General features: G+C 43.4%; 1 protein-coding gene across 1 annotated transcript in view; it reads left to right on the top strand.

The window, feature by feature from the left end:
* WNT11 (Wnt family member 11) overlaps window positions 1-27,267 on the top strand; it is a 185,674-nt gene that overhangs the window by 43,901 nt on the left and 114,506 nt on the right. The window contains exon 2 of the mRNA XM_073661500.1: window positions 6,298-6,489. Within this exon, the coding sequence (XP_073517601.1) occupies window positions 6,413-6,489 (77 nt within the window). The 5' untranslated portion in view covers window positions 6,298-6,412. The remainder of the gene's footprint in view (window positions 1-6,297; window positions 6,490-27,267) is intronic.

Here is a 27,267-nt window from a genome sequence, read left to right as displayed (position 1 = left end):
TCATCTATCTATCATCTATCTATCTATCTATCTATTATCTATCATCTATCTATCTATCTATCTATCTATCTATCATCTACCTCTATCTATCTATTATCTATCTATCTATCTATCTACCTATCTATCTATCTATCTATCTATCTATCTATCTATCTATTATCTCATTGTATCTATCTTTCTCTAAAAAAAGGCAGCACATTAATTCCAGAAATCAAGTGTAACACATTTTATTCAGCCTATAGTATGTGGCAAAATTTGGACTCAAAACATCAGAGTCTTCCTCATTCCTTATGTATTATTCCAAAACAGCACCACATGGTTGGAATGAAGTCCTTAACACTTGATTTCTGGATTTGATGTGCTGCCTTTCTTTTGGAAAAGTAGTATACATGAAGAGGTTCCCGGTATGTTTACAACACAGTTTTTATTTCTTATCTAAAATAATTCAATATTCAATGCTCAAAGTGTCATTTTACTGGATCTAAATCCTCTGGCTGTATACATTAGTAAATGAAGGCAATTCTCGCTACATTCAGCCACCACTAGAGGGAGCTCACTGCATACAGGTCATACACAGACTTCAATAATAGCACAGTCTGCAGTGTGCTCCATCTAGTGGTGGCTGAATGAAACAAGAACTTTATGTATTTCTCTATTTATGTATATGTATTTTTATTTCCCTCCCCGCTTAGGGAAGAACACAGATTACAAGAGATAGATTAAAAATGTCATGGATTTGCCCAAGCCTTAATTGGAAAAGCCTAGATATCTGTATGTAGCTTTATATTAAAAAAAAAAGTCCCTTCGTTATATATATTAGAAAAAATGCCCCTAAAGAATGTGAGAACATTTCCTTAATAGGCTGCGGAGGCGCTGAGGAAGGAGCGATCTGCTCAGCCTTGTGTGTTTATGGACCGGAGTAAGAAAGTAAATGAGGCGAAGAGAGAAGAGAAATTACCGTCACCTGATCCCGTCCTATATATTTATCAGACACATGTCAACATCTGCTGAGGAGAAGGACCCTAAATACTGAGGCCGGGGAGAGGGGGACCTCCGCACCGGACCCTCATTCCCACTGTACTGACAATCACTTACAATGTAGTGGGATCAGGGTCGGGGGTTTACGGCTGATTTTCTCTTCTCTGGCATGCAACCCCATATACAGCATAAATAAACAGATATCCGAATCCAACCATATGTAGAGGAGCGAACAAGCAGCGGAATAATCCAAGCCATACGTGTCCTTATAGGCAAGGGGAAAGTCTTAAAGGGATGTGGGCATTTTTATATGGTTTTCGTTATGGAATTTAAAGCAAAAATTCATACAAACACACACACACGCACACATGGGTATAGTATAGTAATTCTGTATAATACTCCGGAGCTGCGCTCACTCTTCTGCTGGTGCAGTCACTGTGTATATACATTACCTTACTGATCCTGAGTTACATCCTGTATTATACTCCGGAGCTGCGCTCACTATTCTGCTGGTGCAGTCACTGTGTACATACATTACATTACTGATCCTGAGTTACATCCTGTATTATACTCCAGAGCTGCGCTCACTATTCTGCTGGTGCAGTCACTGTGTTCATACATTACATTACTGATCCTGTACTGATCCTGAGTTACATCCTGTATTATACTCCAGAGCTGCACTCACTATTCGGCTGGCGCAGTCACTGTGTACATACATTACATTACTGATCCTGAGTTACATCCTGTATTATACTCCAGAGCTGCACTCACTATTCTGCTGGTGCAGTCACTGTGTACATATATTACATTACTGATCCTGAGTTACATCCTTTATTATACTCCAGAGCTGCACTCACTATTCTGCTGGTGCAGTCACTGTGTACATACATTACATTACTGATTCTGAGTTACCTCCTGTATTATACCCCAGAGCTGCACTCACTATTCTGCTGGTGCAGTCACTGTGTACATACATTACATTAATGATCCTGAGTTACCTCCTGTATTATACTCCAGAGCTGCACTCACTATTCTGCTGGTGCAGTCACTGTGTCCATACATTACATTACTGATCCTGAGTTACATCCTGTATTATACTCCAGAGCTGCACTCACTATTCGGCTGGTGCAGTCACTGTGTACATACATTACATTACTGATCCTGAGTTACATCCTGTATTATACTCCAGAGCGGCACTCACTATTCTGCTGGTGCAGTCACTGTGTACATACATTACATTACTGATCCTGAGTTACATCCTGTATTATACACCAGAGCTGTACTCACTATTCTGCTGGTGCAGTCACTGTGTACATACATTACATTACTGATCCTGAGTTACATCCTGTATTATACTCCAGAGCTTCACTCACTATTCTGCTGGTGCAGTCACTGTGTACATACATTACATTACTGATCCTGAGTTACCTCCTGTATTATACTCCAGAGCTGCACTCACTATTCTGCTGGTGCAGTCACTGTGTACATACATTACATTACTGATCCTGAGTTACCTCCTGTATTATACTCCAGAGCTGCACTCACTATTCTGCTGGTCCACTCACTATGTACATACATTACATTACTGATCCTGAGTTACATCCTGTATTATACTCCAGAGCTGCGCTCACTATTCTGCTGGTGCAGTCACTGTGTACATACATTACATTACTGATCCTGAGTTGCATCCTGTATTATACCCCAGAGCTGCACTCACTATTCTGCTGGTGCAGTCACTGTGTACATACATTACATTACTGATCCTGAGTTACATCCTGTATTATACTCCAGAGCTGCACTCACTATTCTGCTGATACAGTCACTGTGTACATACATTACATTACTGATCCTGTACTGATCCTGAGTTACATCCTGTATTATACTCCAGAGCTGCACTCACTATTCTGCTTGTGCAGTCACTCTGTACATACATTACATTACTGATCCTGAGTTACATCCTGTATTATACCCCAGAGCTGCACTCACTATTCTGCTGGTGCAGTCACTGTGTACATACATTACATTACTGATCCTGAGTTATATCCTGTATTATACTCCAGAGCTGCACTCACTATTCTGCTGGTGCAGTCACTGTGTCCATACATTACATTACTGATCCTGAGTTACATCCTGTATTATACTCCAGAGCTGCACTCACTATTCTGCTGGTGCAGTCACTGTGTACATACATTACATTACTGATCCTGAGTTACATCCTGTATTATACTCCAGAGCTGTACTCACTATTCTGCTGGTGCAGTCACTGTGTACATACATTACATTACTGATCCTGAGTTACATCCTGTATTATACTCCAGAGCTTCACTCACTATTCTGCTGGTGCAGTCACTGTGTACATACATTACATTACTGATCCTGAGTTACATCCTGTATTATACTCCAGAGCAGCACTCACTATTCTGCTGGTGCAGTCACTGTGTACATACATTACATTACTGATCCTGAGTTACATCCTGTATTATACTCCAGAGCTGCACTCACTATTCTGCTGGTGCAGTCACTGTGTACACACATTACATTACTGATCCTGAGTTACATCCTGTATTATACTCCAGAGCTGCACTCACTATTCTGCTGGTGCAGTCACTGTGTACATACATTACATTACTGATCCTGAGTTACCTCCTGTATTATACCCCAGAGCTGCACTCACTATTCTGCTGGTGCAGTCACTGCGTACATACATTACATTACTGATCCTGAGTTACATCCTGTATTATACTCCAGAGCTGTACTCACTATTCTGCTGGTGCAGTCACTGTGTACATACATTACATTACTGATCCTGAGTTACATCCTGTATTATACTCCAGAGCTGCACTCACTATTCTGCTGGTGCAGTGACTGTGTACATACATTACATTACTGATCCTGAGTTACATCCTGTATTATACTCCAGAGCTGTACTCACTATTCTGCTGGTGCAGTCACTGTGTACATACATTACATTACTGATCCTGAGTTACCTCCTGTATTATACTCCAGAGCTGTACTCACTATTCTGCTGGTGCAGTCACTGTGTACATACATTACATTACTGATCCTGAGTTACATCCTGTATTATACTCCAGAGCTGCACTCACTATTCTGCTGGTGCAGTGACTGTGTACATACATTACATTACTGATCCTGAGTTACATCCTGTATTATACTCCAGAGCTGCACTCACTATTCTGCTGGTGCAGTCACTGTGTACATACATTACATTACTGATCCTGAGTTACATCCTGTATTATACTCCAGAGCTGCACTCACTATTCTGCTGGTGCAGTCACTGTGTACACACATTACATTACTGATCCTGAGTTACATCCTGTATTATACTCCAGAGCTGCACTCACTATTCTGCTGGTGCAGTCACTGTGTACATACATTACATTACTGATCCTGAGTTACATCCTGCATTATACTCCAGAGCTGCACTCACTATTCTGCTGGTGCAGTCACGGTGTACATACATTACATTACTGATCCTGAGTTACCTCCTGTATTATACTCCAGAGCTGCGCTCACTATTCTGCTGGTGCAGTCACTGTGTACATACATTACATTACTGATCCTGAGTTACATCCTGTATTATACTCCAGAGCTGCACTCACTATTCTGCTAATGCAGTCACTGTGTACACACATTACATTACTGATCCTCAGTTACATCCTGCATTATACTCCAGAGCTGCACTCACTATTCTGCTGGTGCAGTCACTGTGTACATACATTACATTACTGATCCTGAGTTACATCCTGTATTATACTCCAGAGCTGCACTCACTATTCTGCTGGTGCAGTCACTGTGTACATACATTACATTACTGATCCTGAGTTACATCCTGTATTATACTCCAGAGCTGCACTCACTATTCTGCTGGTGCAGTCACTATGTACATACATTACATTACCGATCCTGTACTGATCCTGGGTTACATCCTGTATTATACTCCAGAGCTGCACTCACTATTCTGCTGGTGCAGTCACTGTGTACATACATTACATTACTGATCCTGAGTTACATCCTGTATTATACTCCAGAGCTGCACTCACTATTCTGCTGGTGCAGTCACTGTGTACATTCATTACATTACTGATCCTCAGTTACATCCTGTATTATACTCCAGAGCTGCACTCACTATTCTGCTGGTGCAGTCACTGTGTACATACATTACATTACTGATCCTGTACTGATCCTGAGTTACATCCTGTATTATACTCCAGAGCTGCACTCACTATTCTGCTGGTGCAGTCACTGTGTACATACATTACATTACTGATCCTGAGTTACCTCCTGTATTATACTCCAGAGCTGCACTCACTATTCTGCTGGTGCAGTCACTGTGTACATACATTACATTACTGATCCTGAGATGCATCCTGTATTATACTCCAGAGCTTCACTCACTATTCTGCTGGTGCAGTCACTGTGTACATACATTACATTACTGATCCTGAGGAGGTTAATTTTTTTTTTAATTCTGTGGAAGCAGGAAAGCAATGTCTGACTTTCATTTGTTCATTTTCATAGATTTTTCATTCATTATTACTTTTGTCAGATTGAAGTTATTTCTGTGACCATTGTGGCTTTTCTTTCATTAAACGAGCTGTACCAACAATTTTGACCACGTGTGTAATTTAAAAAAAAAACGGTGTGCATGATAACCAGTCAAGGTAAAGCAGTTGGCGTCGTCTTGGTGTCCAGCGCTTGTGGTTAGCAGTACAGGTGACGCTATGCACAGGTGCCGTCTGATCAGCATCGTCTCCTCTCGCTGCTGTCAGTGGCACCAGGCACAGGATGATGAGGGTTAGGGTTAGGATGGTAGTAGTAGTCATCAGCCCGCGCCTGACCAGCTGTAATCCACCAGTCAGAGCCAAAATACATTTTTGGTAAAACAAAAAAATTGGCTACAAAAGTGGACGACCCCTTTAATTCCTGACTGACCATTGGCAATCAATTACTGACTGCTATAAACTGGACAGAACCATCTGCTTTCAGGGGAGGGGGGTGGTCATTTATATATTCATCTCATAAGCAGTGCTATGACGTTTTTGAGTACTGGGATGACCACGGGGTCAGGGATTTATCTTTCACCCCCATCCCTTCTCCTTCATTTGCCACTTACAGCACAATATAGTCCTTTATCGGGGTAAATGTTTATTTGCACCCCCTCAAGTTCCAGGACGATTTGCCCCGCCTACAGTTAAACCCCCGCTTAAAGCTGTTGTTAAAGGGACAGGCTATATTTTTTGCAAACTCTAGAATAACCCTTATATGATGATTTATATTAACCTCTTGTCTCTTCCATAGGTTCCCCCATTGATGCCCGCGATATAACAGCTATACCTCGGCAACATTTCTGGATTTCATCATCTTTGGATTTTCTCTATTTTCCTGCTTTTGGATTTTTTTTTTGCTGTTCAAAATGAAGATTCATCTTTTCGTTGGGACTGTATTAACATTCATTCTTCATACACGGATTTGCCAGAGCATCAAATGGCTGTGAGTAATCTCCCCGTACATTATAATGGGATTATCGTCCAGCTGACTGTCATTATGTAACACATGGAGAATCTGCTCATATTTACGCAAGAGTCCACCTGTAGGTGAAATGGGGTACTGCAGTCATCTGTAGGCGAAGAAAATAAAAGTGCTTCCCATGCCTACCGTGCCCCCAAATGATCAGCAGATGCTAATTTTCCCCGTATAAGGGGGAAAAATTCCTTCCCGACTCTATATATGAATTCCCTGGATCATCACCCCATCTCCAAAATCTGCTACTCGTGACCTGTAATATTATATTTATCAAGAAAAGCATCCAGGCGCCTTTTGTACAGGTTTAGTACATCGACCATTACAATATGTTGTGGAAGAGCGTTCCTTAACCTCACTTCTCGTACAGTAAAGAATCCTTAGTCTCACTGCTCATACAATATTGAATTTATTTTCTTACTGCTTGTACAGGAAAGAATCCATAGTTTCATTGTTGGTTTAGTAAAAAATCCATAGTCTCACTGTTTATACAGTAATGAATCTGCTTCTACAGTAAAGAATCCATAGTCTCACTGCTCCTACAGTAAAGAATCCATAGTCTCACTGCTCCTACAGTAAAGAATCCATAGTCTCACTACTCCTACAGTAAAGAATCCATAGTCTCACTGCTCCTACAGTAAAGAATCCATAGTCTCACTGCTTGTACAGTAACGAATCCAAAGCCTCACTGCTTATACAGTAATGAGTTGATAATATTATTGTACCTACAATAAAGTAACGATAGTTTCACTAGCTTCAGTGCTCGTATAGTAAAGAATCCATAGTCTTACTGCTCGTATATAATCCATATTCTCACTGCTCGTAGAGAATCCATAGTCTCACTGCTCTTACAGTAAAGAAGCCATAGTCTCGCTGCTCGTAAAAATTTAATAGTCTCGCTGCTCTAACAGTAAAGAATCCATAGTTTCACTGCTCTTACAGTAAAGGATCTATAGTGTCACTGCTCTTACAATAAAGAATCCATATTCTCACTGCTTGTAAGAATCCACAGTCTCACTGCTCTTACAGTAAAGAATCCATAGCTCCATTACTCTTACATGAAAGAATCCATAGTGTTACTGCTCTTACAGTAAAGGATCCATAGTGTTACTGCTCTTACAGTAAAGGATCCGTAGTGTTACTGCTCTTACAGTAAAGGATCCATAGTCTCACTGCTTATACATTAATCTACATTCTCACTGCTCTAACAATAAAGGATCCATAGTTTTACTGCTCTTACAGTAAAGGATCCATAGTGACACTACTCTTACAGTAAAGTAAAGGATCCATAGTCTCATTGTGCTAGTGAAGAATCCATAATCTCACTGCTCGTACAGTAGAGAATCCATAATCTCACTACTCGTACAGTAAAGAATCCATAATCTCACTGCTCGTACAGTAGAGAATCCATAATCTCACTACTCGTACAGTAAAGAATCCATAATCTCACTGCTCGTACAGTAAAAAAACCATAGTTTCACTGCTTGTATAGTAAAGAATCCATAGTTTCACTGCTCGTATAGTAAAGAATCCGTAGTCTCACTGCTCGTATTGTAAAGAATCTATAGTCTCACTGCTCGTACTGTAAATAATCCATAGTCTCACTGCTCGTACAGTAAAGAATCCATAGTCTCACTGCTCTTACAGTAAAAAATCCATAGTCTCACTGCTCGTACAGTAAAGAATCCATAGTCTCACTGCTCGTACAGTAAAGAGTCCATAGTCTCACTGCTTGTACAGTAAAGAATCCATAGTCTCACTTCTCATACAGTAAAGAATCCATAGTCTCACTGCTCGTACAGTAAAGAATCTATAGTCTCACTGCTCGTACAGTAAAGAATCCATAGTCTCACTGCTCGTACAGTAAAGAATCCATAGTCTCACTGCTCGTACAGTAAAGAAGTCTCACTTCTCATACAGTAAAGAATCCATAGTCTCACTGCTCGTACAGTAAAGAATCCATAGTCTCACTGCTCATACAGTAAAGAATCTATAGTCTCACTTCTCATACAGTAAAGAATCTATAGTCTCACTGCTCGTACAGTAAAGAATCCATAGTCTCACTGCTCGTACAGTAAAGAATCCATAGTCTCACTTCTCGTACAGTAAAGAATCCATAGTCTCACTGCTCGTACAGTAAAGAATCCATAGTCTCACTGCTCGTACAGTAAAGAATCCATAGTCTCACTTCTCGTACAGTAAAGAATCCATAGTCTCACTGCTCGTACAGTAAAGAATCCATAGTCTCACTTCTCATACAGTAAAGAATCCATAGTCTCACTGCTCGTACAGTAAAGAATCCATAGTCTCACTGCTCGTACAGTAAAGAATCCATAGTCTCACTTCTCGTACAGTAAAGAATCCATAGTCTCACTGCTCGTACAGTAAAGAATCCATAGTCTCACTGCTCGTACAGTAAAGAATCCATAGTCTCACTTCTCGTACAGTAAAGAATCCATAGTCTCACTGCTCGTACAGTAAAGAATCCATAGTCTCACTTCTCATACAGTAAAGAATCCATAGTCTCACTGCTCGTACAGTAAAGAATCCATAGTCTCACTGCTCGTACAGTAAAGAATCCATAGTCTCACTTCTCGTACAGTAAAGAATCCATAGTCTCACTGCTCGTACAGTAAAGAATCCATAGTCTCACTTCTCATACAGTAAAGAATTGCCATCTGTGATAATGATAAAACCTTCTGTCCTCTGGAGGTAGAGGATGTCCCTTTGTCACCGTCACAGGCCTAAGCGAAAGTAGATCATTAGAGAGATCTCTGTATGGTTTCCACAACTCTTGCCTCTGTGTCGTACTCTCCGATCTCTTTTGGAATCCTAAAAACTAAAACCTTTAACCCCTGAACTACTGTCTTAAGACAGTTGCAACCTCCACCCGACAAGATGGGACCAGCAGTGCCCACATAGTAGTGTCACCGGACCCGCAATATCTCAGTACCACAATCTATGACCGCACCCAAGTTACTTGCCCCAAAAGTAGGGGTTGTAGCGGAGGTCATGTAAAGACGTCTGTCCTGTGGTCGCTATGCATCTTCCCGGTTGTGCCAGCCACCATGAGATGCCCATTGAGCAGTGCCAGCAGAACATTAATATACTGATCCTCAGACACTTGGAACATCTATAGAACAGTCACATATTGTTGCCTGATAATGTGAAAAAGGAGCAATCGGCTCACCTGTCCGGGTGCACGGCAAAATACTGCAGTAATAGCAACAGTCCAACCATTAGCCGGCACTCGCAGCTTCCTAAAAGAATTGCTTCATTGATCCAGTGGTATAAAAGGCACAAAAATGGATGAACACAACAGCACAAAAATTAAAAAGGCAGAAAAGAAATATCCGCTGCGCTCCCAGGCAACATGTGTCAGACCTGCATGGTCCTCTGTCAAGCCTTGTCAAAGGACCATGCAGGTCTGAAACATGTTGCCTGGGAGCACAGCGGATATTTCTTTTCTGCCTTTTTAATTTTTGTACTTTTTATACTACTGGATCAATAAAACAATTATTTTAAGAAGATGTGAGTGCCGGCCATCGTTTGGACTGTTACAACGTATAAGTGCCTGTTATACTGTCCTACTTTATTTCAGCATCCATGTAGCGGTACAGAACTAAGCCTGAGACATTTGCCTTCCTCTCGTCCTACCCTCTATGGATATATATTATTTTAATGAAGTAAAATGAATAGTATATTATTTCTGCACAACAATGGCGTTATTATCCATGCACCATATGGATCGGTTACTCTGACACTGTATGGCACTGTATTTCTTCTGCACTATGTGGAGGTGTAATCTGAGCACATTATTCCAGCGCTCCGGACCGGCCGCCGCTCTCCTAATGTAAAATCAGCAGCATTTCTATATACACCTTGAGGTGAGGCATTAAAAAACGTCCGTCTGAACACGGCCTTACGCCACTGCTCATCAGACCTGTTCGGATTGCATAGTATTTATGGAGGAGCTCAGTGGCCAAATCCTCAAAACTTTTTGTCTGATGCTGAAAACTTTTTTTTTTTCTTTCCAAAAATGTTAAAATGTAGCAAATAATTTCATATTTTTAATAGGATTGATTCTACTTAACACTTAATTTAAAGCGTTCGAAATTTTGTTGATTTTAACAAATTTTTGTCTCTTTTAATTTTTTTGGGGAAGAGGAACGTTTTGCATTCTTGCAGTTCTGCAAAACTTTTCTTCATGCCCTTGTAGGATCGGGGAGGGACCTTGTATTGTTGGCGGGATGATGTTATTTGCGAGCCTCTCATTCAGTCTCAATGGATACAAAAGAAGTCTCATTCTGAGGGAGGAATTCAGCTGTGGATAAGCATTAAACAGAATGATACGGGCGATCAACTCTGCACAAAGCCGCCCCGCCGCTGCATTGTGAGACGGCCGTACAGACAAATGTTACGGTTTTGAAAACATTGCCAGCGAACAATCGGGCATCACTCATGCACCTAATTATTGGAACATATCTGGAAGGCAAAAAAAAAAGAAAGAAAAAAAAAACGAAACTTTTTCCATCTTTACTTTTTAATTTGCGTCGTCTTGTTGGACGGATCGGCGTGATTATGGTTGTCTTTACACGTTTTCATTAAAGGATCTTGTTCAGGAATTCACTGTTATTCTCGCCGGCTCCCTTTAAGCCAGTGCACACAGTTTATGAAAGGCCGCTAATGATATTTGCCGTGCCATCGCATGCAAAAACTGGCTGCAATTAATTAACTTGACAGGCGCGCCTTAAAACAGATGCACATGAGAGATGTAGCAGAGCTGAAAATGGTCATTCACAATTAGCCAGAGTATTCAGGCAATTGCTTACAATACAATTCCACAGAGCAGCAGTGGGGAATTCCTAGGCTATGGGTCCAATATGCCTATGGGGCTGTAAAGTTTGGACCATACTCCAAACATGAAGGTTCTACATGGGAGCAAGTCGCTTTAGCTTGACCCCGTTCCATCAGATGACTAAAGGTAGGGATCGGTAATCTAGAAGACCCAGCATATCCATTAAATCCAGTGCATGTCCACATGGGATGTATCCTAATGGTTTTCTTACTGCAGATTTCCCCCACTAGTAATTGTTGTCTTAAGGGGCCATGGCATAGCTAAAGGGGTTCTAAACTCAGAACTTCACCTTAAAGAGGTTACCTAATCCCTGTGAATGTCCGGGGCCAACAAGTCCCAGCGGGCTAGATATGTCTATAAATGACATGGTTGGCCATTCATGCATTCGGCCACTGCAAGAGAAATGTGTTTTAGATGTAGCAAGATTGAACAGGTTGCAATCAGGTAATTTTTTTTCTCCTTTAAGGAGGACCTGTCACATTCTATAAATGCGGAATTATTTTACCCGGTGTAAATGCCGCTGTTCTCCTGAATCCGGCGCTGTTTTTCTTTTATTCCTGCGCCTCTCTGTTCCTGAGATATGGCCTTCTCTTACCTGTATGTAAATCTAGTCTTCTTAGCTAAGGGGCGTGGTCCTCAAGAAAATGAACAGTGGAGGACCACGCCCATTTTGATAAAAAGACTAGATTTACATACAGGGAAGAAGAGGCCCATATCTCAGGAACAGAGAGGCGCAGGAACAAAAGAAAAACATCGCCGGATTCAGGAGAACAGCGGCATTTTGTTAGGCACGCAGGTGGTTTCACAGACCCACTGTACCACGGGGCCGGGTTTACCTAAGAAGGGCATAGCTAAGCGGCTAATAGGTGTTCACTGGAGCCCCTGATGGTGGAGACAGACTTGAGCTGCAGGTAGTCGCCAGGTACCACTCCTAGGCAGTCCCCAGTACTGCAGCTGCAGGTACGCAGGCACGAAGGCTCCGTTCAAACTACTAAGTTCTAGATCCTCTGGCAGAAAGGTACTGGTACGGACACGGACTCGGACTCCATTCAGACCACCAGGTTCAGGATCCTCAGGCAGAACTGTTACTGACACGGAAGGACAGGACTGATTCAGGCACCGCTGGAGCAGCTTCATGGTTCAGGTGCCGCTGATGCGGCTTCAGTGTTCGGAGACTGGTTGTAGCAGTCCGGAGACAAGGAATACATGTTTAGGACTGGCCGCACAAGGACCAGGAACTTCGGGTTCAAGACTGGCCGCACTAGGACCAGGGACTTTGGGTTCAGGACACTGTCCACACCGGGACCAGGAATATGGGTTCAGTAAGCTGGCCACACCAGAATTAGGCATTCGGGTTCAGGTCACTGGCCACACCAAGACCAAGGGACCTCACAACTTCACTGGTAGAATACTACACTACCTAATGACTCAATGTGTTGCTTGGCACCTCCCTATTGGGGAAGGTGCCTTTAAAACAAAATACCTCCCAGCTATTGTCTGGGAGCCATCTTGCAGGTGAACACTCACATTAAATGCCTCTCAGCTATAGGCTGAGGGCATATTACTATATTCGGACTTGTTCCTTTAAGAGCAGGAAAGCGTGCCCACCCTAGGTGCGCCACCGGGACTCAGAACAGGAAGGAAGCAGGGCGCACGATGAGGACCATGCCGTGCTGCCGGCGTGGTGAGTATGCCAGTGTCCCTGCATAGAGAGGGAAGGTGAACCATGCAGGGGCGCCGGCAATAGCGTTACAGATTTACACCAGTTAAAAAAGTACATATTTATGGCAAATGACAGGTTCTCTTGAGATGTCATAATTTGACCAGCAATCCTTTGTTAAAGCACAGATACAGGATATGGCGCTAATATAAATTTCTGCCAAATACCAGCTGTGCTACATCCAGCCTTTGAGGGGTTAATCAGCTTTATTTGTGAGTAACATGTGAAGTGTTCGTGACAGATGAAAGTTTGGATTAGACTGCTATGTGAAGTATGATCTGCAGTCAGATGCACGTTTCCCGCACTCACACCTGTTGGATATTGGCTGGAAATGAAATCATAGATTCACTTTCATGAACCGGAAAGGTTCCCGCATGAGGAGCGCAGTAAGGCGAGATCCATCAGCCTATCAATATCCTGGTCCATTGGGTCCTGGTTTTGCGTCATAATCCTTTCCAGTCTGGAAATAGGTGGTCCATGGCAAAATTAGTTTATTCTTCATGGTCCAATATAAAGAACTAGAGAAAATTGCGTCAAACATAATAGGGTACGGACCGCATGGGTTAAGAATCATAATGGATACCTGCCTCTCCCTCCATCTCATATACTAGAAATGTCCTTTTCATCTTCATATTGGACATTATCTTATGGGAGCCTAAGATCCCTCAGCTCCCCCCCGCCCACTGTCAAATGATCCAGGAGAACCAGCACTGAGTTCCATCCACTGACGGAGTGGTGCTGCTTCTCCTTGGAGTGGTGTAAAGGTGCATCATTTGCCCGCCTCGCAGCTAGCAAGATAAATGAGTAAAGCAGCCAGCTGCCACTTCCTTTTTGTCTCAGTCGCTGCTGCCAGTTTCTAAGTGAAGTGTTACGCTCAAGATGATTTTGTGATCAGCTGCTGTACTCTGCATCTGCAGCGACTGAGAGGACAGAAGCTGAGTGTAACATACCTGGCGGCGTCCTTGCATGGTGGTCCATCTCCCACTGTGCAAGAGAGCGCACTTGATCTCCTGTCCAGAGTGTCTCTCTGGCTTCCCTCCATGCTGTCTGTTTGTGTCTGTCTCTGCTGCTTAAGGGCGGCGCCCGATCACTTCCTGCTTTTTGTACCTGCTGTGGGTCACACCCCTTGTGCGTCCTCAGCCTATTGCTGTCTGACACTTGGTATATAGCTCAGCAGCTCCCTTCTATCCCTGCCTGAGCATAGTGTTTTCCTTCAGTGTGTGTTTGCACTCTGAAGGTGCCAGGTCCCGTCTTTGTTTCCTTGTCTGCCTTTCCTGGAGGCTGTATTTCCAGGCCTGTCTGAACTTAGTCCTGTATGTCTCCTGCTTTGCGGTATTAGTTCCCGTGTCTGAACTGAGTCCTTTCTGTGTATCTTGTCTGTCCTGTCTGAACACGCTCCTAGCCTGTTCCTCCCGCCTTCTAGGGGCCGATTACCTAGACCCGCTCCTGTATCTTGTCTGTCCTGTCTGAACTCGCTCCTTGCCTGTTCGTCCCGCCTCTCTGGGGGCAGTATTCCCAGACCCGCTCCTGTATCCCGCTGCAGTGTCGGTCTCCTCCGTACACTCAGTTCCAGTCTGAACTCTCTCCTATCCTTTACCTGTTTTTCCTCTATGTCCGTTCCCTTCCTTTTTCTGCAGAGTCTGAACTCGTACCTAACTCCTGCCTGTTGTCTCTGTACTCCCGTTTGTGAGTTTGTGGTCCACTCGCTACTTCACTGCAAGTACCCTGTGGGTGTCTGGCTCTGTCTTTCCCTTCCTGTCTGTTCCGTGTGAACAGAGTCCTGTCCTGCCCTGTTTCTGCCCGCTGCTCCGGCAGTCCTGTCCTGCCCTGCTTCTGCCCGCTGCTCCGGCAGTCCTGTCCTGCCCTGCTTCTGCCCGCTGCTCCGGCAGTCCTGTCCTGCCCTGCTTCTGCCCGCTGCTCCGGCAGTCCTGTCCCGCCCTGCCTGTACCCTTCTGCCTGTATTGTTCCTGAGTCCCGGTGTGTACTGGGTCCTATCCCGCCTGTGTTCCTACCTGCTAGTGCCTCCCTGTCTGCACTCTTGCTGTGCTTGCCTATACCCCCCTGCCTGCTTACCCGCCTGCCTGCATACCAGTCGTGCCTGCCTATACCCACCAGTCAGTGTGCCAGCCTTCCAGTCTGTTCCTGTATTCCCCTGTGTGGGTCAACAGCCGTGTCCGGGGTCTGTCCTGGAGTAGCACCTGGTCCCTCTGCTCGGTTCCTCCTTGGTGCACTGGCGTCGTATGCCGTCGTGCGACCCTGGTCGGATCGGGTGAATACCTAGTTACGCCCCTCCAGGCATTCACTCTCCGGCACGGTCCAGTGGAATCACTACCAATCACACGCACACGCCGCTTAGCCCGGGCGTGTGCATAACACTGAGAAGGTAATCTAAATCTGTTTAGGGCTAGAGATAGTGTTAGGGCAGAAGTTGGAGTTGGGGCTAGGGCAAGGGTTGGAGTAAGGGATAGAGTTAGGGTTATGTCAAGGGTTGGACTTAGGGATAGAGTTAGGGTTATGGCAAGAGTTGGCGTTAGGGCTAGAGTTAGGGTTATTGCAAGAGTTGGAGTTAGGGCTAGAGTTAGGGTTAGGTCAAGGACTGCAGTTAGGCTAGAGCTAGGGTTAGGGCAAGGGTTGGAGTAAGGGATAGAGTTAGGGTTATGGCAAGGGTTGGAGTTAGGGTTAGGTCAAGGGCTGGAGTTAGGGTTAGGACAAGGGCTGGAATTTGGGCTAGAGTTAGGATTAGGTCAAGGGCTGGAGTTAGGGCTAGAGTTAGGGTTAAGGCAAGGGTTGGAGTTAGGGACAGAGTTAGCATTAGGTCAATGGCTGGAGTTAGGGCTAGAGTTAGGGTTAGGGTTGAAGTTAGGGATAGAGGTAGGGTTATGGAAAGGGTTGGAGCTAGGGCTAGAGTTAGCATTAGGTCAATGGCTGGAGTTAGGATTAGAGTTAGGGTTAGGTCAAGGGTTGGAGTTAGGGCTAGAGTTAGGGTTAGGTCAATGGCTGGAGTTAGAGCTAGAGTTAGGGTTAGGGCAAGGGTTGAAGTTAGGGATAGAGTTAGGGTTAGGTCAATGGCTGGAGTTAGAGCTAGAGTTAGGGTTAGGGCAAGGGTTGAAGTTAGGGATAGAGTTAGGGTTATGGAAGGGGTTGGAGTTAGGGCTAGAGTTAGGGTTAGAGCAAGGGCTGGAGTTAGGGTTAGGTCAAGGGTTGGAATTAGGGATAGAGTTAGGGTTAGGTCAAGGGCTGGAGTTTCGGCTAGAGTTAGGGTTAGGTCAAGAGCTGAAGTTAGGGTTAGGGCAAGGGCTGGAGTTAGGGCTTGAGTTAGGGTTAGGGCAAGGGTTGGAGTTAGAGATAGAGTTAGGGTTAGGTCAAGGGTTGGAAATAGGGACAGAGTTAGCGTTAGGTCAATGGCTGGAGTTAGGGCTAGAGTTAGGGTTAGGGTTGAAGTTAGGGATAGAGTTAGGGTTATGGAAAGGGTTGGAGTTAGGGCTAGAGTTAGCGTTAGGTCAATGGCTGGAGTTAGGGATAGAGTTAGGGTTTGGTCAAGGGTTGGAGTTAGGGCTAGAGTTAGGGTTAGGTCAAGATCTGAAGTTAGGGTTAGGGCAAGGGCTGGAGTTATGGCTAGCTTTAGGGTTAAGGCAAGGGTAGGAGTTAGGGATAGAATTAGCGTTAGGTCAATGGCTGGAGTTAGGGCTAGAGTTAGGGTTAGGTCAAGGGTTGAATTTAGGGATAGAGTTAGGGTTATGGAAAGGGTTGGAGTTAGGGCTAGAGTTAGGGTTAGAGCAAGGGCTGGAGTTAGGGTTAGGTCAAGGGTTGGAGTTAGGGATAGAGTTAGGGTTAGGTCAAGGGTTGGAGTTACGGCTAGAGTTAGGGTTAGGTCAAGAGCTGAAGTTAGGGTTAGGGCAAGGGTTGGAGTTAGGGTTAGAGTTAGGCTTAGGGTAAGGGTTGGAGTTAGGGCTAGAGTTAGGGTTAGGTCAAGGGCTGGAGTTAGGGCTAGAGTTAGGGTTAAGGCAAGGGTTGGAGTTAGGGACAGAGTTAGCGTTAGGTCAATGGCTGGAGTTAGGGCTAGAGTTAGGATTAGGGCTAGGGTTGAAGTTAGGGATAGAGTTAGGGTTATGGAAAGGGTTGGAGTTAGGGCTAGAGTTAGCATTAGGTCAATGGCTGGAGTTAGGGTTAGAGTTAGGGTTAGGTCAAGGGTTGGAATTAGGGCTAGAATTAGGGTTAGGTCAAGAGCTGAAGTTAGGGTTAGGGCAAGGGCTGGAGTTAGGGCTAGAGTTAGGGTTAAGGCAAGGGTTGAAGTTAGGGATAGAGTTAGGGTTATGGAAAGGGTTGGAGTTAGGGCTAGAGTTAGGGTTAGGTCAAGGGCTGGAGTTAGGGCTAGAGTTAGGGTTAAGGCAAGGGTTGGAGTTAGGGACAGAGTTAGCGTTAGGTCAATGGCTGGAGTTAGGGCTAGAGTTAGGGTTAGGGTTGAAGTTAGGGATAGAGTTAGGGTTATGGAAAGGGTTGGAGTTAGGGCTAGAGTTAGCGTTAGGTCAATGGCTGGAGTTAGGGATAGAGTTAGGGTTTGGTCAAGGGTTGGAGTTAGGGCTAGAGTTAGGGTTAGGTCAAGATCTGAAGTTAGGGTTAGGGCAAGGGCTGGAGTTATGGCTAGCTTTAGGGTTAAGGCAAGGGTAGGAGTTAGGGATAGAGTTAGCGTTAGGTCAATGGCTGGAGTTAGGGCTAGAGTTAGGGTTAGGTCAAGGGTTGAATTTAGGGATAGAGTTAGGGTTATGGAAAGGGTTGGAGTTAGGGCTAGAGTTAGGGTTAGAGCAAGGGCTGGAGTTAGGGTTAGGTCAAGGGTTGGAGTTAGGGATAGAGTTAGGGTTAGGTCAAGGGTTGGAGTTACGGCTAGAGTTAGGGTTAGGTCAAGAGCTGAAGTTAGGGTTAGGGCAAGGGTTGGAGTTAGGGTTAGAGTTAGGCTTAGGGCAAGGGTTGGAGTTAGGGCTAGAGTTAGGGTTAGGTCAAGGGCTGGAGTTAGGGCTAGAGTTAGGGTTAAGGCAAGGGTTGGAGTTAGGGACAGAGTTAGCGTTAGGTCAATGGCTGGAGTTAGGGCTAGAGTTAGGATTAGGGCTAGGGTTGAAGTTAGGGATAGAGTTAGGGTTATGGAAAGGGTTGGAGTTAGGGCTAGAGTTAGCATTAGGTCAATGGCTGGAGTTAGGGTTAGAGTTAGGGTTAGGTCAAGGGTTGGAATTAGGGCTAGAGTTAGGGTTAGGTCAAGAGCTGAAGTTAGGGTTAGGGCAAGGGCTGGAGTTAGGGCTAGAGTTAGGGTTAGGGCAAGGGTTGAAGTTAGGTCTAGAGTTAGGGCTAAGGCTATAGGTGGAGCTGGGTAATAAAATAGCTACATTAAAAGAAAAACACAATGTAGTAAAAAGTAGATTTAAATAAAAAGTGAAAAATATTGTAACAATGTAACAATGAATAACTCTTAATTTTATAATTTTGTGTCGGATTTCAGCAAAAAGTAGAAAAAATTAAAGGGCCAAAGGACAAACGATAATTACATCAGTAATAATTTCTTAAAATATAAAATGCTTGGAGAGATAAGAGGTTCAATACTGGACTGATAGAAGCGACTCAGGGTGAGGGATGCAAACCTTGCCACCGGTGCTGATGTCCTCCACAACACCACTGCCTAGTGGGGATGTACCAAGATATTCCCTATTAAATTTTATGTGTGGGCAGCCATAATTAGAGTTTTTTTTTCCCAAGGTTGTTCTGACTTCTCCTTCAGGCTTCCCAACAAATTGTTCACGATTCCTTGGATGTGCCATATTCAACTCATCATTATATTATTGCTAACTTTCCACCAGGGGCATTGTTCAGCAGGGGGCGTCATGGAGCACAGCTGAAAGAAAACCTCCTTCGGGCTCATTCACACGTCAGTTTTTCATGTATGAGTGCTATCCTTTTTTTTTTTTCAGAAGAGCACTCACAACTATTGGGCAGAGTTTTTCGTCAGACCGAGTGGTCCGTGCAGAATCACGGAGATGGATCAGCTATTGATCCGAGTGTCAGATCAAAGTTTGCAATGCAAGTCCAGGGGTGTAACTACAATAGGTACAGGGGTTGCAATCATACCCGGGCCCTGGGCCTAGGGGGGCTCCAAAAGTCTCTTTGGCCTGTATGAACAGACCAGTTCTATAAAAGACTTGCAATAATTGGGGGCCATGTTGGAGCTTTTGCATTGGGGCCCATGAGCTGCAAGTTACACCAATGTGCAAATCAATGGGTCAGCGAAAAAAATCACTCTGATCTGCGCGCTGTCCGTTATTTACTGACTGATATAAGAACCTGGGGAAACTTTTTCTTTCTCATCAGTGAAAAAAAATGCTGACATTATGTTGATAGCCCTGAAGCCAATAACTGAGCGCTGCAGCTCTCCCTTAGTTGATGGCTCAACCAAAGTGACGTCAGCCCTGCAGACAATAACAGACGCTTGGAGCAGTGGTGCAGACTCAGACCAGGACCTGGGGAGGATGAGTAAAGCAGAGGGTTTTTTTTAAACAAAGGGGTTTTCTGAAATATGAGTAAAAATACAAAACTTTTTATATTCTGAAATGTCTTTGCATAAACTTTACTTTTCATAGAAACTAGAGTTGCCCTTTAAATAGTGCAATGTTCAGTATCCATCCATCTCATCCGTCCGGAGAATGGCAAATGTTCCGTCTCGGAATGAGCGACGTCTCTTGTATCTTCTTACAAAACACAGCGGCTCTTGAAACTGAACTCCCTAAGAGGTTTCACAGATAGGTGCACAGTAATGATCTGATGAAGGAGTATGATCCATGGGAAAGCGCCACCTTTGTTCTCATGAAAAGGGCAATGACACCCGATACCCGGCACCTTGACGTGTGAATGGATAGGTGAGGGCCTGGACTATCTAAATATATCACCCACATCCATCTCCGGGATATCCTTCTGCAGCCGGGACCTGACTCATTATCACCTCCCCGCTTCAAAGCCTAAGACCCTGATGATGATTCTTATGTAGCAGGTGGAGGAGACGGACGTGATCTGCCTGTTGTGTGTCGCTATTGTTAAAATCTGATTTTTGTGTTACACGTAATTAAAAAAAAAAAAATTGTCAGTATTTTTTTTTTTCAATAACTCCTTCATCACCCCATCCTGTTTTGACCCTCCTGACGCGGCCAATTTTTGTTTAATTCTGACCAGTGTCGCTTTATGCAGTAATAACTCCGGAACGCTTCAACATATCCCAGTGATTCTGAGATTCTTTTTTTTCATGACACATTGTACTTCATCATAGTGGTAAATTTAGGACGATATTTTTTGCATTTATTTCTGAAAAAAAAAATAGGAAATTTGGTGAAAATTTTGCAATTTTCAAACTCTTTAATTTTTAAGCCCTTAAACTAGAACGTTATGTCACACAAAATAGTTAATAAATAACATTTCCCACATGTCTACTTTAACATCAGCACAATTTTTGAAACATTTTTTTTTTTTTTTGTTAGGAAGTTAGAAGGGTTAAAAGTTGATCAGCAATTTCTTATTTTTCCAACTACATTTACAAAAAACAAGTTTTAGGGACCACATCACATTTGAAGTGATTTTTGGGGGGGCCTATATGAAAGGAAATACCCAAAACTGACACCAATCTAAAAACTTCAACCCTTAAGGTGCTCAAAATCACATTTACGAAGTTTATTAACCCTTTAGGTGCTTCACAGGAATTAATGCAATGTGGAAGGAAAAAATGAACATTTTACTTTTTCCCACAAAAATGTTACTTTAGCCTCAAATTTTGCATTTTTGCAAGGGTAAAAGCAGAAAATGCACCAAAATTTGTTGCAATTTATCTTGAGTATGTCATAATCCCATGTGTGGGAAAACTACTGTTTGGGTGAATGTCAGGGCTCAGAAGGGAACGAGCACCAATCGATTTTTGGAATGCAAAATTGGCTGGAATCGAAAGCGGACGCCATGTTGCATTTGGGGAGCCCTTCATGTGCCAAAACAGTGGAAACTCCCCATAAGTGATCCCATTTTGGAATCTAGACCCCTCAAGGAATTTATCTATATTTGTGGTGACCACCTTGTGCTTCACTGAAGTTTATAACGTTGAGCTGTGAAAATAAAAACTCTAATTTTTCCCACAAAAATGTTGTTTTAGCCCCAAATTTTTCATTTTCACAAGGCTAACAAGAGAAAATGGACCCCAAAATTAGTTGTACAATTTCTCCTGAGTATGCCAAAGCCCCATATGTGGTGGAAAAACTGTTTGGACACACTGTCATGCTCCAAAAGAAAGGAGTGATGTTTTGGAGCTGAGAATTTGATGGAATGGTCTGCGAGTGCCATGTCGCCAACAGTGGAAACCCCCCACAAATGACCCCATTTTGGAAACTACACCCTCAACAATTTATCTAGAGATTTGGTGAGTACCTTGAAACCACAGGTACTTTACAGAATTTTACTATGATGAACTGTGAAAATGAAAAAATTCGATTTTTTTTTCCACAAAAATGTTGCTTTAGCCCCAACTTTTTTCATTTTCTCAAGGATAGCAAGAGAAAATGGACCCAATATGTGTTGTGCAATTTCTTCTGAGTACACCAATACTGCATATGTGGGGAAAAACTACTGTTTTGGCGCATGGCAGGTTCGGAAGAGAAGGAGTGACGGTTTGGAGTGCAGACTTTGATATAATGGTCTGTACGCTCCATGTCGCGTTTGAAGAGCCCCTGATGTGCCTAAACAGTGAAAATCTCCCATAAGTGATGCCATTTTGGAAACTACACCCCTCAAGGAATTTATCTAGAGGCATAGTTTTATAGTAATGATTATAATTTGGATTTACTGGTGTATGAATTTATAATGTGGTGGTATGTGTAAATTGTGCAGAGTACATCAGATTATAAAAGTGTGTTGTGCTAACAGAGTAAAGCCACATTTTATCAATTTATGGGCGTGTGGTACGCTTTGAAGCAATCCTTAATGCGAAGGCCAGGTTTCACAGTGGTAAATTGTGCCCTTTCGTACTCCCCTCTGGGAACTTTCTCTGCACCTTTTCTGTGTTCTTCCCTTCTTCGCTGCTTGGGGAACCTCACCGGGAAAATGGTGATTGGTACGATATGGGTACCATCAGTTTTAGAAGTACTGTACCCTCACCTTCCTGAGTGCCAAACATTAGGGCCTTGATGACTATCTCCTGAAACTAAAGGAAGGTCCACGTATTGCCTGCAGATCGAAACAGCACAAAAGCATTGTACAGTGCCATCTGTACAATGTGCACGGACAACTATTTGTACCATACTTTAGCTTTTTGCATGGCACTGTATGGTTTGAGGACCTGATATGACAGATCTACACCCCCATGAATTTATTATAATCCAGGATACAATCTGGCTTTGGGAGTTCTGTTGTGGTACCTTGGACAGTGACAAGGGAGCAGTTGCCACGATTCTGGTGGTCAAGATAAGGACATCCTTCATGTCCTTACACTTGACCACCAACATGTTGACGCTGCATTGGACTCTGCTGTCGCCCCCTTTCTCAGCAGTTGCCCAGTTAGCGGCTTAGTGAGACCTTTCTCATTTTTTCGCAGGGTGCTGCATGCAACTGTACTTCTGGCAGAGAGGGTCTTGAAGAGTTGGATGCTGGTGTAAAAGTTATCTACGTAGAGTTGATAATCCTGATCCAGCAGTGGGTGCAGCAATTCCCACACAGTTTTCCCACTCACTCCCAGGACAGGGGGGTCAATCCAGGTGTCCCTGCCGTCATAGACCCTAAATCTGTGTGTGTACCCTGAGGAGCTGTAAGGCTGTGTGCCCACGATGCTTTTTTGGTGTGTATTTGCAGTTCGTAAACGCTCCAGAAACGCATTGCATACCATATCCCATGACTTCCTATGACATTCTGCAAATTCTTTGCACATAGTCAGGATTTTTTCTGCGCAGATTTTTCTCGCAGAAAAAATACGGACATGACCAATTCTTCTGCGTTTCTGCATGCATATTTGCCTATACAATGCATTGGAAAAACGCATGGCAAATACGCATGCAAAAAACGCGTCAAATACACGTCAAAAACGCATGTAAAAACCACATTCGTTTTTCTGCCAAGGAGATGCAGAAATGCTCAGGAAAATTTCTGCTTAATTTCTGTATCGTGGGCACTAAGCCTAAGAGTGGTGGACTGTGCTGCTGAGTTCCTACCCCTGAAGACACAAATTGCGTCAATATTGTGTGATGTAAATAGTGTCATGCATTTCTATGGATCTAGTGTGTAATGTGACATGGGGTAGTATAAGTACTGTCAATATAGCAATGTAAAGCAACTAGCTGAAAGTATAAGATAAGATACAGTTAATGTTTGGTGCTAGCCCACACTAGGAGGGAAAGAGTGCTAGTGAAAAGCAGGCACTTCCTGGTAGTTGTCAGATAGGGAAGCACAGTAACAAGGTCAAGTTCAAGTGCAGTGGGCTGCTAGGGCTAGCATGTACCTATCGTTCAAGCAGTGGGAGGCCATACTAGAATCCCGTGCGGATATTCCGTTAATATCAGGAGCTCAAGGCCCGGCATAGGGGCTAAAGGGCACCTTGTGTCTTCTGATATTCAGGGGAAGATGGACGCGGAACTGTGTGAAGGGAAGGTAGCGGATCCCGGGTGTACTGCGAGACTGGACAGGAAATCCCAGGGGCTGACTGGGCCAGTGGGCATGGGGATAGTCCAGGAGGAACTAATGGTGGGGCTGAAGATGTGTTGTGCCTTATCATACATGCTACAACCTGAGGAACCTGAACTGTCCAGTAAACTTCTGTTTGTTGAAATGAACTTAATCTCCCCTGAATTGTAAAGACAGAGGCCTGGAGGTAGCGGAGGCCTGTGGCCTACAAGTGAGTGTGATGCCCCCCGCACCTGACAGCACACTAGGACTGGGGCACGGTTTTCCTGTAAAGTGCTAGAGCGTAATGGGACAGCAGCTCGGTCATGACTACCACTCTTGGCCACTTTACAGTACTCTCGCACAGCTTGTACAGTTTAATTCTTTACCTTGCCCTCTTAGTGGACAAGAATTCTAGCCTGTCTTTGAAATTAACTAGAGATTCATCTATAGAGATGTCTCTTTGAGGGTTGTACATCGCAGCAAATTTTCTGCTGAAGTGGTCTACTACTGGTCGAATTTTATATAGACGATTAAAGTTGAGATCGTCTCGGGGAGGACACTGTTCATTATCACCTTTAAGGCAAAAATTTTTGAATCGCTTCAAATCGTGTCCCTGTCATGGCCATATATAATACCAGTGTGCTGTAGAGAATATGAGTACTCCAGTATTGCCGAAGCGCTGGTTTTCTGACTATGCCCATATTCAGCACAATGCCCCAAAATGTCATCATTTCTGCTGCACTTACAGGGGTCCATCTGGTGTCTGATGATGTGGAATTTTGGGTGAAAAATTGATGTCTGGGCCACCATAGGATTTATTATTTCTTCGGCGAAAAAAAATTGAAAAAGTCAATTTCAGTGAGGCCTGTAACATCAAATTGGATTCCTGAGCTGAGAAATCTGGAATTACAGGCTTATAATTTTTTTGGGGGGAGTCCATATGGAATCAATTGCTGAAGGGGTTGTCTTGGTCCTATGGCGCCTTGTTGGGGGTCCATCCTTGCTAGATGAGGAGGAGGAGGACGAAAAATAGAGGAATGTGCGATCTTCCTCACTGCCTGAATCCATGTAGGAGGCAAGAAAAGAGCATGCTTCTTCTGGTGAATAGCGTCTTCTTGACGAATGGGCCAGTTTTATTCTTTTATATTTTTTCAAAACACTGGAGAAAAAAGTCGAGAAAAATAGTGAAAAGGAAACATTTTAGAAGAAACACTAATAATCAGAAAAAAAATTAGTAGAATTAAAAAAAAGGTTGTATAAAAAAATTACAGTGACGTTCACTATACTAATGCGCTACCTATAAAGTTATTCTTTTTTTTTGTGCAAAAGAAAATCGGACGTCACTAACACTGCGACGTCCGCTCCCCTAATGCGCTACCTCCCTACCTATAAAGCTATTCTGTACTAACTACTATTATTTTGTTTTTCTACAAGAAAATCAGACGCCACTAACACTGCAACGTCCTGTACTCGGCTTATAGCAAAAAAAAAGAAAAAGTCCCTTGGTGCAGCAGCGATACTGATCATAGCGCTGCGGCCACGGGAAGTGTCGCAAAAGAAAGTGTGCCAAAAATTGAGCACAAAGGCTCAGTGCAAAATACAATTGGGGTGTGCACATAGGATGCACACACATAAAAGGCACCAAAAATAAACATGCGCCAAAAATACAGTTGGGGATTGCACTTCATAGGAGCTCGTCCTTTTTTCTATATACTGTAGGACTGGAATATTGCAGTATTTAGAACAAGCGATTGCAGAGTCAAGATTCCCGAGGGGGCTAAAAATAGTAAAAATTAAGAAATATTAAAAAAATATTATGTTTGAATCAACCATCATCATTTTTGTTGCTCAAAAAAACAAACAAACACACTCTCTTCTGTATAAATATATATATATATATATATATATATATATATATATATATATATATATATATATATATATATACACTGCTCAAAAAAATAAAGGGAACAATCAAATAACACATTCTCATTGAATACTTTGTTCTGTACAAAGTTGAATGTGCTGACAACAAAATCACACAAAAATCATCAGTGGAAATCACATTTATTAACCAATGGAGGCCTGGATTTGGAGTCACCCCCAAAATTAAAGTGGAAAAACACACTACAGGCTGATCCAACTTTGATGTAATGTCCTTAAAACAAGTCAAAATGAGGCTCAGTATTGTGTGTGGCCTCCACGTGCCTGTATGACCTCCCTACAACGCCTGGGCATGCTCCTGATGAGGTTGCGGATGGTCTCCTGTGGGATCTCCTCCCAGACCTGGACTAAAGCATCTGCCAACTCCTGGACAGTCTGTGGTGCAGCGTGACGTTGGTGGATGGAGCGAGACATGATGTCCCAGATGTGCTCAATCGGATTCAGGTCTGGGGAACCGGGCGGGCCAGTCCATAGCTTCAATGCCTTCATCTTGCAGGGGCTGCTGACATACTCCAGCCACATGAGGTCTGGCATTGTCCTGCAGACACATGCACATTTGTGGCCTGCTGGAGGTCATTTTGCAGGGCTCTGGCAGTGCTCCTCCTGTTCCTCCTTGCACAAAGGAGGAGGTAATGGTCCTGCTGCTGGGTTGTTGCCCTCCTATGACTCCCTCCACATCTCCTGGTATTTGCTCCATGCTCTGGACACTGTGCTGACAGACACAGCTACCTTTCTTGCCACAGCTCGCACTGATGTGCCATCCTGGATGAGCTGCACTACCTGAGCAACTTCTGTGGGTTGTACTGTAGACACCGCCTCATGCTACTGTACCTCTAGGGGTGAGAGCAATGGCAAAATGAAAAAGTGACCAAAACATCAGCCAAAAAGGATGAGAACAGAGAAATGGTCTCTGGTCACTACCTGCAGAACCACTCCTTTATATGGAGTATCTTGCTAATTGCCAATCATTTCTACCAGTTGTCTGTTCCATTTGCACAACAGCATGTGAAATTGATTGTCAATCAGTGTTGCTTCCTAAGTGGACAGTTTGATTTCACAGAAGTTTGATTGACTTGGAGTTATATTCTGTGGTTTAAGTGTTCCCTTTATTTTTTGAGCAGTATATATATACATAATAAATAAAAAAAAACTATTCCCTCTCACAACTCCATAAACGGAAAACTAAAAAAGTTACGGGTCTCAGAAAATGGCAACACAGACCTGGATTTTCTTTTTTTTATTTTACAAAGCTCTGAATTTTTTTTAACAACTAAAATATAAAAAAAACTGTACAAGTTTAGTATGGGCTTAATGGCACTGATCTGGAGAATCGTATAACTAGGATATTTTTACAGCACTAAAAACGGCGTAAAAATAAAAGACCAAAAAACAAAACAATGGCGAAATGAAATTCTTTTTTCACTATTTTTTTTTTTTTTCCAATACATTATATGGTAAATAATATACGGTTATTCAAAACTATGACTTGTCCCGCAAAAAAACAAGGACTCATACGGCTATATGGACAGAAAAATAAAAAAAATAATGGCTTTTTGAAGAAATG

Source organism: Phyllobates terribilis, unplaced genomic scaffold (assembly GCF_046119375.1).
Source record: "Phyllobates terribilis strain yellow unplaced genomic scaffold, ASM4611937v1 Scaffold_2__4_contigs__length_985480577, whole genome shotgun sequence".
Classification (NCBI taxonomy): Eukaryota; Metazoa; Chordata; class Amphibia; order Anura; family Dendrobatidae; genus Phyllobates; species Phyllobates terribilis.
The sequence above is the reverse complement of the archived record's forward strand: the minus strand, read 5'-3'. Positions and strand labels throughout refer to the sequence as shown.